The sequence below is a fragment of the Salvelinus namaycush genome, chromosome 26 (assembly GCF_016432855.1).
Source record: "Salvelinus namaycush isolate Seneca chromosome 26, SaNama_1.0, whole genome shotgun sequence".
NCBI lineage: Eukaryota > Metazoa > Chordata > Actinopteri > Salmoniformes > Salmonidae > Salvelinus > Salvelinus namaycush.
Window position 1 is genome coordinate 35,732,748 of NC_052332.1, and position 18,432 is coordinate 35,751,179.

The 18,432-nt window shown below is 45.7% G+C and overlaps 1 protein-coding gene across 2 annotated transcripts in view; it reads left to right on the top strand.

Annotated features, from left to right (window-relative positions):
- The first annotated feature begins 564 nt into the window (after positions 1-564).
- The window catches only part of LOC120021529 (mitogen-activated protein kinase 9-like), a 29,330-nt gene continuing 11,462 nt past the window's right edge, over positions 565-18,432 (top strand). Inside the window, exons 1-5 of one of the 2 annotated variants that reach the window (XM_038965319.1) lie at positions 565-790; positions 2,713-2,869; positions 3,085-3,214; positions 3,410-3,468; positions 13,900-14,038. In XM_038965319.1, coding sequence (XP_038821247.1) covers positions 2,754-2,869; positions 3,085-3,214; positions 3,410-3,468; positions 13,900-14,038 — 444 coding nt within the window. In that variant the 5' untranslated portion in view covers positions 565-790; positions 2,713-2,753. Of the gene's footprint in view, positions 791-2,712; positions 2,870-3,084; positions 3,215-3,409; positions 3,512-13,899; positions 14,039-18,432 lie in introns of those variants that run through there. The other variant, XM_038965320.1, reaches the window with a different exon arrangement.

Below are 18,432 nucleotides of genomic sequence, written 5' to 3' on the forward strand. Positions count from 1 at the left end.
CGGTATTGGCAAAATTACGAATTCTACGGTAAGGACAAAATGTCATTTATTGAAGTATTTTTTTGTTGTTGTAGTGGGGACAGTAACATTAGTAATCTTCAGAAATTATATATTAAGGAAAATGTTCATATTTTTATTTTGTATGTTTAGCTCACATAATATAATTTAAAAGTATGCATTAAAGTGTCTGTAATGGAACAAACGTGGCAAAAATGAATGTAGACATTAATACATGCATTTCTAGAGCTTCCAAAATATGTTTTACAACGGTGAGGGAGTGCCAAGATGGACGCGCGGTGTATATTTATACATTTTTATTTTTATTTTACCTTTATTTAACTAGGCAAGTCAAGTATATAGAACTCATTGGTTCGCAATCGCAGACAGCATCATATATTTTGGCACTGTTGTTTGTGTGAGTTTGTGAACGGTCTGTCGTGATGTGTAGTTACAATATAACAAACTACTGTAGCTACATTGTATCAATTAACGTGTGCCAACTATTACTGCTACGCGATTACGTCATGCACGCTCGCTCGTGGCCACTCGTGGTACTGTGTGGAATTGTCCCAGCAGGACCCCTTCGCCTGCCTCCGCCCCACCAGTCATGCTACGGACAGGACCGCAACATTTTTAGCCAAACTACAAGGAAACATAAACACAAAGTCTCCAATTTCACTGAACATACCAAGTGGAACGATTCTTCTTCTAGACACATCTGGTGGCGCGACATTTCATTTGGTTAGCGGGTGTACGCATGGGAGTGATCCGGCAAAAGAAAAGGCAGAAGGTAAATCAGGCTATCGTTTTCATCCAGATTGTTCTTCGGCGCACTGTCTGCTGTGACTGGTACATTTACTGTCACTATAGCTTTGCTATCGATCAAATAAATTACAGGAATGAAATACAAAATTATAATACTGATAGCATTGAATATGTGAATAAGATACAAAACATGTTAGTCTAACTCTTTAATACTGTACATCTGAATAGGTTTGGCCTTTGTAGCTGGCAACCTGGGTTTGAACGTGTCATGATGTCGGTATAGCACGCATACTGAGTCATTCATTAGACTAGAATCAGTCTGTGCGATGCATCCAGGTAGCCTATTGAGGACGGAACGCACATTCCTCAATGTACAGTGACTGTGTGCCTGAGGTATAGAATGTTTGGCATCACTTACACATATTTTGTTCCATGGTAATTATTAGTACGGAGTAGAATACCATGTTTTAAAAAAGCATGCAGCCTACAATTTCAGGTAAAACCATAGTTATAGGCCACAGTTGGCTAAATCGTAGCTACGGAGTTATTACATAGGTTATTATTATTACAGTGGTCTGGTGTAAAGTCATATGTGCTCGAATGTTTTGTAGCTAATCAGCTAAATATTTTAAAAAAGATATGTGTATCATGTAAATGCGAGAAATGAGAACATTATGACTGTCAGCCTCAAATAATATTTGGTTATTTGGCCTACTGAAAAGCCTGACTATGTCCGAGCTAGGCCTACAGTTGTTTAACTCACCCATGTCATCTTGTACAACACAGATGCCCTATAATCAGTTCTGACCACTAGATCATATTATTTAAATGACATGTTGGCAACTGTGGGGTCATATCTAACCCGTGGGATGAACCAGTGGTTTACAGTTGGCAGCTGCCCATTGCGCCATTGCTGAGGGACCATGAGGCTTTTCTAGGTCACCATCTATCTACTAACTAGCCACAAGACTCTCGACATACCAGTGTATCTGTCTGCCCTTACCAACGTGTGTGAGAGAGAGTGCATGCGTTTGCGTGTCTAACATAGGGTTGACTGCAATATTTTTTCCTGATTGTACGCGTCTCTTAATAACAGGTCTGCATGCTGTTAGTTGCTGCCGATCTGAGCTCTACCTGACCAGGATCAGGTGAAACACAGCCTTGTCCTCCAGGCATTTAATTGTGAACGTTCCAAGGGGAGATGAATCATGCTGTTTTTCTTCTTTGTTTTATTCACCCAGAACAGCACAGCTTAATAACTTTGAATTCAGGATTTGTATGTAGATGTGGTGTATGCCACCCAAGCACTACATCTGCTGCTCCGGGTAGAGTTCTGCTGCAGCCCACTAAGAGGGTACTGCTCACCCTGAGTCACATTCAGCATGCCCTCCACTCTGTCCATGTTATGGCTGACTGGCTCTGGGAACCATGGAAAAATGGGAGATAACAGGACAGAGTCATATCGCCCAAGGTTCCTCTATGTCATCCAGCATCACGCAGATTACTGTTATGGCCGAGAGAGATTGTGTGGGCGTTGGAACAGCGTTGTGTTTGCTGTGTGTGTGTGTGTGTGTGTGTGTGTGTGTGTGTGTGTGTGTGTGTGTGTGTGTGTGTGTGTGTGTGTGTGTGTGTGTGTGTGTGTGTGTGTGTGTGTGTGTGTGTGTGTGTGTGTGTGTGTGCCAGCCAGCTAACAACGTCCACTATGTTCCATAACTACATTATTCATTTTGTTTATTTCATGCTATCATGCAACTATAATGAAATAATGGTTCCACATGAATTGGTCTGTTATTTGTGAATCTTTCCTAATTTATAGTTATTTCCCTCTCTACTCTAGAACTAGTGGTAACAGTAGTAGTGCTATAACATGCCCTAAGAACATCATCTGATATGATATTGGATGATATTATCATAATATTTGAATTCTTCTGTTCTCTCTCTCCTCAGGTTGTATCCTATTCGTTAGTGGCATCACGGGGGGAGGAGCCATGAGTGAGGGGGAGGGGCTCTTCCACAGCGTGCAGGTGGGTGACTCCACCTTCACTGTGCTGACCCGCTATCAACAGCTTCGCGCCATCGGGTCTGGTGCCCAGGGCATTGTCTGGTGAGTGGGCATGGCACTGCCACACTGTTATTTAAACTCCTCACAATCATCCTGCTGTTGCATTGACTGTGAACATGATGAGTTATTCCTTCAATAGACGATGGAATACTTTGTTCCACAGTAATCAAGGTGTGGTGTCCTATTTTCATGGAAAACAGTGATAAATCAGATGATGTCTCCTCTCCTCCCACTCCTCTGTGTGTCTGTGTATGTAGCTCGGCCCTGGACAGTGTCCTTGGGGTCCCTGTGGCGGTGAAGAAACTGAGCCGGCCCTTCCAGAACCAGACCCACGCCAAGCGGGCCTATAGGGAGTTGGTGCTGCTCAAGTGCGTCAATCACAAAAATGTACGTCACTGTGGACATGCTCAGCTGTCCACGTATGTGGGTCTTTTAGACCTCATCATTATGGCGAATTCCTTTATGTGTGACATCATTGGCTAACTATACTGTATGTGTGTGTATGAAATTATTGATTTAGTCTTATATCACCAAATGAGTGTCATATTTCATTCTCCTGATATATTGTCTCTTCTCCTCCAGATTATTAGGCTCCTGAATGTCTTCACACCACAGAATTCACTGGAGGAGTTCCAGGATCTGTAAGTCGGCTGCAGGCTCATACTTTTTGCTTATCCTTCTATGGTAAGGATTATTCTCCTCATCACTGCTGCGGGGCTGCACTGCCTCCTTCCTATGAGGGTCTGGTTGTTTGAGAGAGAGGATGCTATATAATCACAAGCTTAGTAGTGACCTTCAAAGCGCATACACATTTTAACACATTATTATACATAAAAAAGATCTACATGACCGTATTGCAGGAGACAGAGGACATAACTGAGAAATAACCTCAATGACCGTATTGCAGGAGACAGGCAATAGCTGAGAAATAACGTCAATGACCGTATTGTATGAGACAGACAATAGCTGAGAAATAACCTCAATGACCGTATTGCAGGAGACAGGAAATAACTGAGAAATAACCTCAATGACCGTATTCTCTGAAACTGGAAACACTTATCTCCCTCACTAGCTTTAAGCACCAGCTGTCAGAGCAGCTCACAGATTACTGCACCTGTACATAGCCCATCTATAATTTAGCCCAAACAACTACCTCTCCCCCTACTGTATTTATTTATTTTGCTCCTTTGCACCCCATTATTTCTATCTTTACTTTGCACATTCTTCCACTGCAAATCTACCATTCCAGTGTTTTACTTGCTATATTGTATTTACTTCGCCACCATGGACTTTTTTTTTGCCTTCACCTCCCTAATCTCACCTCATTTGCTCACATTGTATATACTTATTTTTCTACTGTATTATTGACTATGTTTGTTTTACTCCATGTGTAACTCTGTGTTGTTGTATGTGTCGAACTGCTTTGCTTTATCTTGGCCAGGTCGCAATTGTAAATGAGAACTTGTTCTCAACTTGCCTACCTGGTTAAATAAAGGTGAAATAAAAATAATAAAATTTTAAAAAATTCAGGAGACAGATGAAATAACTGAAATAACCTCAATGACTGTATTGCAGGAGGCAGATGAAATAACTGAGAAATAACCTCAATGACCGTATTGCAGGAGACAGAGGAAATAACTGAGAAATAACCTCAGAGTAATATATAGAGGGATACCTTAAAATGAAAGTTTTCAGGAATAAAAGAGCTCATAATACGACTTCCATTATGTATATGTTATAAAACTCTAGATGTCAGTGGGCGGGGCTACATAATAGAGGGGTCCTGGTTGGCTGGACCAGATGTAAGTACTGGGATCTTAGGAGTGGTTGTCCCATGAAGTTAGATAGAGGACTCTATATGGATATAAGCAGTTTTAGCATGGACATTGATGGGGATTAGGGCTGACCCCATTTAGTCGACTGGTCGATTGTTTGGTCGATAGGCTGTTTGTCGACCAAGATCTTTTTTTGTTGAGCACACGAGACACCTGTCTGATTTGCTCCTGTCTCAGTGGACTAATCCATTGAGGAGGAGGCAGGGATGCAACGGTCCAAGAATAAGGGGAGTGTGGCTCAGATGCACAAGGCACATCTCTCTCCAGCCATTTTGTGTGTATTTATTGTTTCATAACTTCATTATGAGCATTATTTGCTGTCTATCAATTCCCCATTACATATATCACCAGTAGTGGCCTACATTTACTGTTAATTCCCATAATTTCTCATCTGCAATGTTTATTTGGTTATGGTAATATCTGTTAGGCTAATGCATTCAACATGTTAAACTCAGCAAAAAAAGAAACGTCCCTTTTTCAGGACCCTGACTTTCAAAGATAATTCGTAAAAATCCAAATAACTTCACAGATCTTCATTGTAAAGGGTTTAAACACTGTTTCCCATGCTTGTTCAATGAATCATAAATAATTCATGAACATGCACCTATGGAATGGTCATTAAGACACTAACAGCTTATAGACGGTAGGCAATTAAGGTCACACTTATGAAAACTTAGGACACTAAAGAAGCCTTTCTACTGACTCTGAAAAACACCAAAAGAAAGATGCTCAGGGTCCCTGCTCATCTGCGTGAATGTGCCTTAGGCATGCTGCAAGGAGGCATGAGGACTGCAGATGTGGCCAGGGCAATAAATTGCAATGTCCGTACTGTGAGACGCCTAACACAGCGCTACAGGGAGACAGGATGGACAGCTGATCGTCCTCGCAGTGGCAGACCACATGTAATGACACCTGCGCAGAATCGGTACATCCGAACATCACACCTGCGGGACAGGTACAGGATGGCAACAACAACTGCCCGAGTTACACCAGGAACGCTCAATCCCTCCATCAGTGTCAGACTGTCCGCAATAGGCTGAGAGAGGCTGGACTGAGGGCTTGTAGGCCTGTTGTAAGGCAGGTCCTCACCAGACATCACCGGCAACAACGTCGCCTATGGGCACAAACCCACCATCGCTGGACCAGACAGGACTGGCAAAAAGTGCTCTTCACTGACGAGTCGCCGTTTTGTCTCACCAGGGGTGATGGTCGGATTTGCGTTTATCGTCGAAGGAATGAGCGTTACACCGAGGCCTGTACTCTGGAGCGGGATAGATTTGGAGGTGGAGGGTCCGTCATGGTCTGGGGCGGTGTGTCACAGCATCATCAGACTGAGCTTGTTGTCATTGCAGGCAATCTCAACGCTGTGCGTTACAGGGAAGACATCCTCCTCCCTCATGTGGTACACTTCCTGCAGGCTCATCCTGACATGACCCTCCAGCATGACAATGCCACCAGCCATACTGCTCGTTCTGTGCAGTATGCTTGTTCTGCCATGGCCAGCAAAGAGCCCGGATCTCAATCCCATTGAGCACGTCTGGGACCTGTTGGATCGGAGGGTGAGGGCTAAGGCCATTCCCCCCAGAAATGTCCAGGCACTTGCAGGTGCCTTGGTGGAAGAGTGGGGTAACAACTCACAGCAAGAACTGGCGAATCTGGTGCAGTTTATGAGGAGGAGATGCACTGCAGTACTTAATGCAGCTGGTGGCCACACCAGATACTGACTGTTACTTTTGATTTTGACCCCCCCTTTGTTCAGGGACACATTATTCAATTTCTGTTAGTCACATGTCTGTGGAACTTGTTCAGTTTATGTCTCAGTTGCTGAATCTTGTTATGTTCATACAAATATTTACACATGTTAAGTTTGTTGAAAATAAACGCAGTTGACAGTGAGAGGACATTTCTTTTTTTGCTGAGTTTATTATTACAGTCGTTTACCGTTCTCGTTGCAAAGCTCACAACCTATGATACGCTTGTGAGAAACACATTTTTTTTATTACATCCCATTTAGGAGTTCTGTAAATGTATTCATTGTCTTTTGTTTGAAACGCTCCTGTCAATGTTGAGTAAGACACGCACCTGATTATGGAAGTAGGCCTAGGCTACCTGGCCTGATTGGTCTGATTAGTATAATTCCAGCTCTCTCCAATTCGATAACCACTCTGCATGAAAGGGAAAAATGTAATGCTCTTATCCAGTCGAAACGTTATAAAAAACTTGTGTACTTCTTATTCCTTGCACAAATAGCCTACAGCTGTGTCTGGCCCGAGCTCACTGGCGGGGGAAACTGAGGGCCCAGAATATTTTATACAATGCTGCAAGTTTGCTAGCGTGAGTTTCGGGCTGACCAAGTTGATAGTTGATACATTGTTGTAAGTTTGTTGCAAACAGGCCATGCGTAGCCAATGTGATTTTTATTTTTATCAGAATATTTTCTACCTGCAGGCTGCAATGTTTTATTTGTTGGCTTTATGTAGGCTATTTTTTTTTACATTGTTGGCTATGGCAATAAAAATTACTTTAGATGTGTATAATTTTCATTTAGACTGAAATAGAATGTAGATTAACCACAGACAATGACTTTGAGATACAAAGACTATTAAAAATGAAATGAAACTGTTCCACAAAAATGTGCATATGAAAATCATAACTGGCACCCAGATCGGTAGAAATGGTAAGATAAATTGGCACTCCAAATGGAAAAGGTTGCCAACCTCTAGTGTAGCCTATTACTGGCAACTTCAGGAGCATAACGGTAGAATCTGCGAAGGCCAGCAGCTGCAGGAGGAGGGGCGGGAACAGGTTTATTTTTTTGTTTTAGGCTATATTGATCTCTGACTCCCTCTTGAGTCATTTGTGTATCTTAATTATGTAATCAAACAGCGTTCTTGAAGCAAGTTCAGTAGATATACATAGAGTTGCACATTTTGGGGAATATTCAGAGGTGGAAACTTTCTGTGGGAATTAACGGGAATATATGGGAATTAACAGAAATATATGCAAATTAATATTGATGCCATTTAAATGTAGATGTTTGTTGCATTGGATATATTTATCATATCGTATGGAGACAGAAACATAAACCTTTTACCTTATCATAAGTAGACATAATTGCAATTGATAAAATTCTTCCAATAGAAATTTTAAAAAACTATTTAGTTACGAATTGAACTTTAATTAAATGAGTTGACTCTTCACATGGAATGATTTCACTGAACAACAAAAGAAAGGGAGAAAGAAACATACATCTGTAAAATGATAGTCTAGAAACTAAAGCTTTGATGGTCTTCTTCTCAGGCTTCTATGTCTTCTTCCTGGAACTCCTCAATGTCCACCTCTTGAACATCAGACTCTGAGGCCTCATCTTCACTGTCACTTTCCAACCTTGTTGAGGATGGCTTGTTGTCAGGCTCAAAAAGCCTCAATGGCCACCAATTTTTCAACCCTGTTGCATGCTTTGGTGTGTGTGTGTTCCCAAACAAGGACCAGTTGCGCTCTGAGGCGGCTGATGTTGGTGGGATTTGGAGGAAACAGGGGAAAGAGCCTCAGATCCACAAAGTCCCTTCCACCAGGTGGCTGATGAGATATGTTCGCACAACTGCCATATTGCATCTCCATCCCAAAGCCCTTGCTTGGAAGTGTACTCCACCAGACTGCCAAGAATCTTGCCCTCATCCAGGCCAAGGTGGTGAGACACGGTAGTGATGACACCATAGGCCTTGTTGATCTCTGCACCAGACAGGATGCTCTTGCCAGCATACTTGGGGTCCAACATGTACGCTGCGGCGTGTATGGGCTTCAGGCAGACGTCTTCACGCTTTTTAAGGTATTTCAGAATTGCAGTTTCCTTTGCTTGGAGTAACAGTGAAGTGGGCAGGGCAGTACGGATTTCTTCTCTTACATCTGCAAGCAGAGTCGGAACATCAGACAGGATGGCATTGTCTCCCTCAATCTGTGCAATGGCTACTGCTATACGTTTCAGGAGTTTCAGGCTGCTTACCACTCTCTCCCAAAATACATCATCCAGGAGGATCCTCTTGATGGGGCTGTCCATATCGGCAGACTGTGATATTGCCATTTATTGGAGAGACTCCACCCCATTGGGTGTTGCTGGGCAGCTTCAATGTGGTACTCTTATTCTGTTCACTTTGCTTGGTGAGGTAGATTTCTGCAATAACTTGATGACCCTTCACATACCTAACCATTTCCATGGCTCTTTTGTAGCGTTTATCCATTGATTTCAGTGCCATGGTGTCCTTGAGGAGCAGATTCAATGCATGAGCAGCACAGACAATGGGTGTGATGTGAGGGTAGGTCTCCTCCACTTTAGACCAAGCAGCCTTCATGTTCGCAGCATTGTCTATCACCAGTGCAAATACCTTCTGTGGGCCAAGGTCATTGCAATGTAGAGAGCAGTGTGTCTGTTGTCCCTTGTGTCTGCTCTTGTAGAATACTGGTTGAGGGGTGGATATTGATGTAGTTAATTATTCCTTGCCCACGAACATTCGACCACCCATCAGAGATGATTGCAATACAGTCTGCTTTCTCTATGATTTGCTTGACCTTCACTTGAACTCTGTTGAATCCAGCAAATTAGTAGATAAAGCATGTCTGGTTGGAGGGGTGTATGTTGGGCGAAGAACATTCATAAATCTCATCCAATACACATTGCCTGTGAGCTTTAGAGGTGAACCAGTTGCATACACAGCTCGAGCAAGACATTCATCAGCATTTCCCTGACTACGTTCCTCCATTGAATCCAAAAAACTTCTGATTCCAGGAGGACCATGAGCTGTTGCTATCAATAAGGTGTCTGATTCATCATTTTCACCTCGAATAGAAGTAGAGGGACTTTTGTCAGAGGTTGCTTGTTGTGAGCGCTTACGGAACTTTATGCACTTGGCCAGATGATTCTGCATTTTTGTTGCATTCTTCACATATGATTTGGCACAGTATTTGTAAATGTACACAGCTTTTCCTTCTACATTAGCTGCAGTGAAACGTCTCCACACATCAGATAATGCCCGTGGCTTTTTCCTGTATAGATTTGGGGAAAAAATGAGTAAACATTTTTAAATACAATTCCATGTACATATAAATATTTAAGCAGTTAGATTAAACAACTCCTTTGTAAGATGTTTTAAAATGAAACATGTATGGAAATAGGTGAATTAACACTCCTCAGTTAACAGGCTCAAGCAAGCTAAAACCCACATAAAAACTAACTAGCAGAAATTGTTAACAAGTTAGAATTGATTTAAACACACTTTGCTGTAGGCTACTATTTACTAGTTAACACAAAATCATGTATGTCATATAAAATATATTCACCCCACCTAGTATTGTAATCAAAACCAGAAAGCATGTAGTCCTTGGCTCAGAAAGTGTAGTAGTGTGGGCTCAATAGCATCTCATTACTGTGCAAGATCTTGAGAATCAGCTGTACATGTGATGGAAGAATGCACTGTGCATGCAGAGGGTTGCAATTCCATTGAATTGGGGATAGTTTAACTAAAATATGCCACAAGACTGTCACACCCGGGCCTTAGTTATCTTTGTTTTCATTATTATTTTAGTTAGGTCAGGGTGTGACATGGTGAAGTATGTGTTTTTGTATTGTCTAGGGTGTTGTTTGGTTTAGGGGGTTAAGTAGAGTAGATGGTTTAGTGTTCAGTGTAGGTGTCTAGGAAAGTCTATGGTTGCCTGAATTGGTTCTCAATTAGAGACAGCTGGTTATTGTTGTCTCTGATTGGGAGCCATATTTAAGGCAGCCATAGGCTTTAGCTGGTTGTGGGTAATTGTCTATGTCAGTGTGTAGTGGTCAGTGTCAGCACCATTTCTGTTTATATAGCTTCACGGTCGTCAGTTTGTTGTTTTGTTTCGTTCGTTGCTCTTCTCAAATAAAAGAAGAATGTATTTCTCACACGCTGCATTTTGGTCCTCACTCTCTTCGCAAGACGATCGTGACAGAATTACCCACCAAACCAGGACCAAGCAGCGTGAAAGGATGGAACAGCGCTTAGTGGAGGAATGGACCCGGGAAAAGGATGAGTGGAGAACAACCTGGGAAGAGATAGACAAGTGGGCGTGCGATCCAGAGAAAGTGCCGGAGCCTGCCTGGGATTCGCTGGAGCAGTGCGAGGAGGGTTACAGGATTATGGAGCTGGAGAAAGGAGCACGAAGGCGCGGTAGGAAGCCCTCGAGGAAACGCCAAAAATTTCTTGGGGAGGGGCTCATGGGGAGTGTGGCGAGTCCAGATAGGAGATCTGCGTCAACTTCCCGTGCTACCCGTGAGGACCCTAAAAAGGAACCTGAGCCAGTCGGGCTGATATTGGAGGTGAGCAATGGGAATGATACAGAGACTGTTAAGGATTTATTGGGGAGGTTGGAGGAGAGTGAAATGAGGGAGCTGCTGTGTTGGTGCGTGAGGCACAAAATCCACCCGACAGAACGTGTGCGGGAAGTGATGTTACCTGAGTCAGCTCTCCATGCTCGTCCTGAGGTGCGTGCTAACCGTCAGGGAATGACAGTCCCACGAACCAGGCCTCCTGTACGCCTCCCTAGTCCTGCACCTCCTGTAGCAGTTCCACGTGCTAACTCTCCTGTGGCAGCCCCTTGTACCAGTCCTCCAGTTCCGGCACCACGCACCAAGCCTTTTGTGCGTCTCCAGAGTCCAGTACGTCTTGTTTCTCCACCCCGCACTAGCCCTGAGATGCGTGTCCCCAGCCCGGTACCACCAGTTCCGGCACCACGCACTAGGCCTAATGTGCGTCTCCAGGGTCCAGTATGCCCTGTTCCTCCTCCCCGCACTAGCCCTGAGATGCGTGTCCCCAGCCCGGTACCACCAGTTCCGGCACCACGCACTAGGCCAAATGTGCGTCTCCAGGGTCCAGTATGCCCTGTTCCTCCTCCCCGCACTAGCCCTGAGATGCGTGTCCCCAGTCCGGTACCACCAGTTCCGGCACCACGCACTAGGCCTAATGTGCGTCTCCAGGGTCCAGTATGCCCTGTTCCTCCTCCCCGCACTAGCCCTGAGATGCGTGTCCCCAGCCCGGTACCACCAGTTCCGGCACCACGCACTAGGCCAAATGTGCGTCTCCAGGGTCCAGTATGCACTGTTCCTTCTCCCCGTACTCGCCCTGATGTGCGTGCCCTCAGCCCGGTACCACCAGTGCCGGTACCACGCACCAGGCCTATAGTACGCTTTGAGAGTTCAGTGTGCCCTGTTGTTGTTCCCCGCACTAGCCTGAAGGTGCGTGTCCTTAGCCCGGTGTCTCCAGTTCCGGCACCACGCACCAGGCCTACAGTGCGCCTCATCCGGCCAGAGCCATCCGTCTGCCCAGTGCCATCTGAGCCATCCGTCTCCCCAGCGCCATCTGAGCCATCCGTCTCCCCAGCGCCATCTGAGCCATCCGTCTCCCCAGCGCCATCTGAGCCATCCGTCTCCCCAGCGCCATCTGAGCCATCCGTCTCCCCAGCGCCATCTGAGCCATCCGTCTGCCCAGTGCCGTCTGAGCCATCCGTCTGTCCCGAGCCATTAGAGCCGCCCGTCTGTCCCGAGCCGTCAGAGCCGTTAGTCAGTCAGGAGCCGCTAGAGCCATTCGTCAGTCAGGATCTGCCAGAGCCGCCAACCAGACAGGATCTGCCAGAGCCGCCAACCAGACAGGATCTGCCAGAGCCGCCAACCAGACAGGATCTGCCAGAGCCGCCAACCAGACAGGATCTGCCAGAGCCGCCAACCAGACAGGATCTGCCAGAGCCGTCAGCGAGCCATGAGCGTCCAGAGCCGTCAGCGAGCCATGAGCGTCCAGAGCCGTCAGCCAGCCATGAGCGTCCAGAGCCGTCAGCCAGCCATGAGCGTCCAGAGCCATCAGCCAGCCATGAGCGTCCAGAGCCGTCAGCGAGCCATGAGCGTCCAGAGCCGTCAGCCAGCCATGAGCGTCCAGAGCCGTCAGCCAGCCATGAGCGTCCAGAGCCGTCAGCCAGCCATGAGCGTCCAGAGCCGTCAGCCAGCCATGAACGTCCAGAGCCGTCAGCTAGCCATGAGCGTCCAGAGCCGTCAGCTAGCCATGAGCGTCCAGAGCCGTCAGCCAGTCATGAGCTGCCCCTCAGCCCAGAGCTGCCATTTATCCAGAACTGCCCCTCAGTCCAGAGCTGTCTCTCTGTCCGGAGCTGCCCTTCAGTCCGGAGTTGCCCCTCTATCCTGAGTTACCTCTCTGTCCTGAGCTATCTCTCTGTCCTGAGCTACCTTATCCCGGTGCTGCCCCTTGTCCCGGTGCTGCCCCTTATCTTAAGGTTACCATCTAAATTAAGTGGGTGTAAAATGAGGGTGGTCATTCTAAGGGGGAGACGTAAGCTGGGATTGACTATGGTGGGGTGGGGACCTCGCCCAGAGCCTGAGCCACCACCGTGGTCAGACGCCCACCCAGACCCTCCCCTAGACTTTATGCTGGTGCGCCCGGAGTTCGCACCTTAAGGGGGGGGTTATGTCACACCCTGGCCTTAGTTATCTTTGTTTTCATTATTATTTTAGTTAGGTCAGGGTGTGACATGGTGAAGTATGTGTTTTTGTATTGTCTAGGGTGTTGTTTGGTTTAGGGGGTTAAGTAGAGTAGATGGTTTAGTGTTCAGTGTAGGTGTCTAGGAAAGTCTATGGTTGCCTGAATTGGTTCTCAATTAGAGACAGCTGGTTATTGTTGTCTCTGATTGGGAGCCATATTTAAGGCAGCCATAGGCTTTAGCTGGTTGTGGGTAATTGTCTATGTCAGTGTGTAGTGGTCAGTGTCAGCACCATTTCTGTTTATATAGCTTCACGGTCGTCAGTTTGTTGTTTTGTTTCGTTCGTTGCTCTTCTCAAATAAAAGAAGAATGTATTTCTCACACGCTGCATTTTGGTCCTCACTCTCTTCGCAAGACGATCGTGACAAAGACCTAGAATTGCCTTATGTGTATCCCACAAAAAAGGTTCACTGTTATAAGCTAACATTTTAAATACATTTAAGCAAAATTCCCCAAAATTTCTGGAAAGTTACCAACCCTTTGCAACCCTGCATATACAGAAGTTTATTTTATTAAAACACATATGGTGTTTCTATATATGGAAAAGTGCACGTTTTACAATTTCGTTTAAATGATTGGTCAAAAGAAAAGACGATTCTCGGTTGACCATTAGGCACAGCCCTAATGGGGTGGTCTATCTAACTCTATGGGTGGTCCCCTCTGTCTGTTTGGCAGCTACCTGGTGATGGAGCTGATGGATGCCAGTCTGTGCCAGGTCATCCACATGGATCTGGACCATGAGAGGATGTCCTACCTGCTCTACCAGATCCTCTGTGGCATCAGACACCTGCACTCCGCTGGCATCATCCACAGGGTCAGTCATTGGCTGATCATAAATGGTTGTGAATATGTGTTGTATGCAGATAATAACATAAGCCATGTAGACATCTACTGTACTTGCCTAACATGTTGATTTGAATGTGTATTACATCATCACTACCATCATCCCCACCATCATAACCATTATCATCATAACCATTATCATCATCACCATCGTAACCATCATCACCACCATCATCATCACCACCACCATCATCATAACCATCATCATCACCACCATAACCATCACCATCATCACCTCCACCATCATAACCACCAGCATCATCATCACCACTACCATCATAACCATCATCATCACCACCATCATAACCATCACCACCATCATTATCACCACCACCATAATAACCATCATCATCATAACCATCATCACCACCATCATAACCATCATCACCACCACCATCACCATCATCATCGCCACTATCATAACCATCATCGTCATCATCACCACCATCATCATAACCATCATCAACATCACCACCATCATCATAATATCATCATCAACATCATCACCACTATTATCACCGTCGTCACCACCATCATAATCACCATCATCATCACTACCATCATCATCACCACCACCCTCATAACAATCATCATCATGACCATCATAACCATCATCATCATGACCATCATCACCACCACCATCATAACCATCACCATCAACACCACCGTCATCACCACCACCACCATCATAACCATCACCATCATCACCACCATCATAAACATCATCCCCACCACCATCATCATCATCACCACCATAACCTTCACCATCATAACCATCATAACATCACCATCATCATCATAATCATCATCACTAACATCATAATCACCATAATCACCTCCACCATCATCACCACCATATTAACCATCATCATCACCACGATAACCATCACCACCACCATAATAACCATCATTAGCATCATAACCATCATCACCACCACCATCATAACCACCATCATCATAACCATCATCATCATAACCATCATCAACATCATCACCACTATTATCACCATCATCACCACCATCATGATCACCACCATCACAACCACCATCATCATCATAACCATCATAACATCACCATCAGCATCATCATAAAAATCATAATCACCATCGTCATCACTACATTTACATTTAAGTCATTTAGCAGACGCTCTTATCCAGAGCGACTTACAAATTGGTGCATTCACCTTATGATATCCAGTGGAACAGCCACTTTACAATAGTGCATCTAAATCTTTTAAGGGGGGGGGGGGGTTAGAAGGATTACTTTATCCTATCCTAGGTATTCCTTAAAGAGGTGGGGTTTCAGGTGTCTCCGGAAGGTGGTGATTGACTCCGCTGACCTGGCGTCGTGAGGGAGTTTGTTCCACCATTGGGGTGCCAGAGCAGCGAACAGTTTTGACTGGGCTGAGCGGGAACTGTACTTCCTCAGAGGTAGGGAGGCGAGCAGGCCAGAGGTGGATGAACGCAGTGCCCTTGTTTGGGTGTAGGGCCTGATCAGAGCCTGAAGGTACGGAGGTGCCGTTCCCCTCACAGCTCCGTAGGCAAGCACCATGGTCTTGTAGCGGATGCGAGCTTCAACTGGAAGCCAGTGGAGAGAGCGGAGGAGCGGGGTAACGTGAGAGAACTTGGGAAGGTTGAACACCAGACGGGCTGCGGTGTTCTGGATGAGTTGTAGGGGTTTAATGGCACAGGCAGGGAGCCCAGCCAACAGCGAGTTGCAGTAATCCAGACGGGAGATGACAAGTGCCTGGATTAGGACCTGCGCCGCTTCCTGTGTGAGGCAGGGTCGTACTCTGCGAATGTTGTAGAGCATGAACCTACAGGAACGGGCCACCGCCTTGATGTTAGTTGAGAACGACAGGGTGTTGTCCAGGATCACGCCAAGGTTCTTAGCGCTCTGGGAGGAGGACACAATGGAGTTGTCAACCGTGATGGCGAGATCATGGAACGGGCAGTCCTTCCCCGGGAGGAAGAGCAGCTCCGTCTTGCCGAGGTTCAGCTTGAGGTGGTGATCCGTCATCCACACTGATATGTCTGCCAGACATGCAGAGATGCGATTCGCCACCTGGTTATCAGAAGGGGGAAAGGAGAAGATTAATTGTGTGTCGTCTGCATAGCAATGATAGGAGAGACCATGTGAGGTTATGTCAGAGCCAAGTGACTTGGTGTATAGCGAGAATAGGAGAGGGCCTAGAACAGAGCCCTGGGGGACACCAGTGGTGAGAGCACGTGGTGCGGAGACAGATTCTCGCCACGCCACCTGGCAGGAGCGACCTGTCAGTTAGGACGCAATCCAAGCGTGGGCCGCGCCGGAGATGCCCAACTCGGAGAGGGTGGAGAGGAGGATCTGATGGTTCACAGTATCAAAGGCAGCCGATAGGTCTAGAAGGATGAGAGCAGAGGAGAGAGAGTTAGCTTTAGCAGTGCGGAGCGCCTCCCTACCATCATAATCACCATAATCACCTCCACCATCATCACCACCGTAACCATCACCACCACCATAATAACCATCATTGGCATCAAAACCATCATTACCACCACCACCATCATAACCATCATCATCATGACCATCATCACCACCATCATAACCATCACCATCAACACCATCGTCATCACCACTATCATCACCACCATCATAACCATCACCATCAACACCATCGTCATCACCACTATCATCACCACCATCATAACATCATCATCACCATCGTGACCATCATCATCACCATTATCGTCACCACCATCGTAACCATCACCATCATCATCATCACCACTACCATCATATCCATCATCATCACCACCATCATAACCATCATCACCACCACCATCATAACCATCATCATCACCACCATAACCATCACCATCTTCATCACCACCATCATAACCCCCACCATCATCACCATCATCATCATAACCATCATAACCACCATCGTCATCACCACCATTATAATACCATCACCACCATCATCATCATCATCACCACCATTACCACCACCATCATAACCATCACCATTATCACCATCATCATCATCATCAGCACTACCATCATAACCACCATCACCACCACCATCATAACCATCACCATTATCACCATCATCATCACCATCATCACCACCATCATAACCACCATCAGCACTACCATCATAACCATCATCACCACCACCATCATAACCACCATCAGCACTACCATCAATCATCATCAGCACTACCATCATAACCACCATTATCACCACCACCATCATAACCACCATCAGCACTACCATCAATCATCATCAGCACTACCATCATAACCACCATCATCACCACCATCATCATCAGCACTACCATCATCACCACCATCATAACCACCATTGTAACCATCATCATCACCACCATCGTAATCATCATCATCACCACCACCATAACCATGATCATCACCACCATCATCATCATCACCACCATCTTCACCACTATCGTCACCACCATCATAACCATTAGCATCACAATCATTACCTTCACCATCACCACCACTGCCATCACTACCACCACCATCATAACCATCACCATCGTAACCATCACCATCATAACATCATCACCATTGTGACCATCATCATCACCACCATCATCATCATCACCACCACCATCATCACCACTATCGTCACCACCATCATAACCATCATCATCACAATCATTACCTTCACCATCAACACCACTGCCATCACCACCACCACCATCATAACCATCACCATCGTAACCATCACCATTGTGACCATCATCACCACCATCATCATCACCACTATCGTCACCACCATCATAACCATCATCATCACAATCATTACCTTCACCATCAACACCACTGCCATCACCACCACCACCATCATAACCATCACCATCGTAACCATCATAACCATCACCATCATCACCACCATCATCATCATCACTACCATCATCACCATCATCATCACCACCATCATAACCATCATCACCACCACCATCATAACCATCATCATCACCACCATCCCCATCATCATCACCACCATCATAACCCCCACCATCATCATCACCATCATCATCATAACCACCATCATCATCACCACCATTATAACATCATTATCACCACCATCATCATTATCACCACCATCACCACCACCATCATAACCATCACCATCATCAGCACTACCATCATAACCATCATCATCACCACCATTGTAACCATCATCATCATCACCACCATCATCATCACCACCATCATAACCATCATCATCACCACCATCATACCATCATCACCACCAGCATCATAACCACCATCATCATCACCACCATCATAACCATCATCATCACCACCATTGTAACCATCATCACCACCACCATCGTAACCATCATCATTAT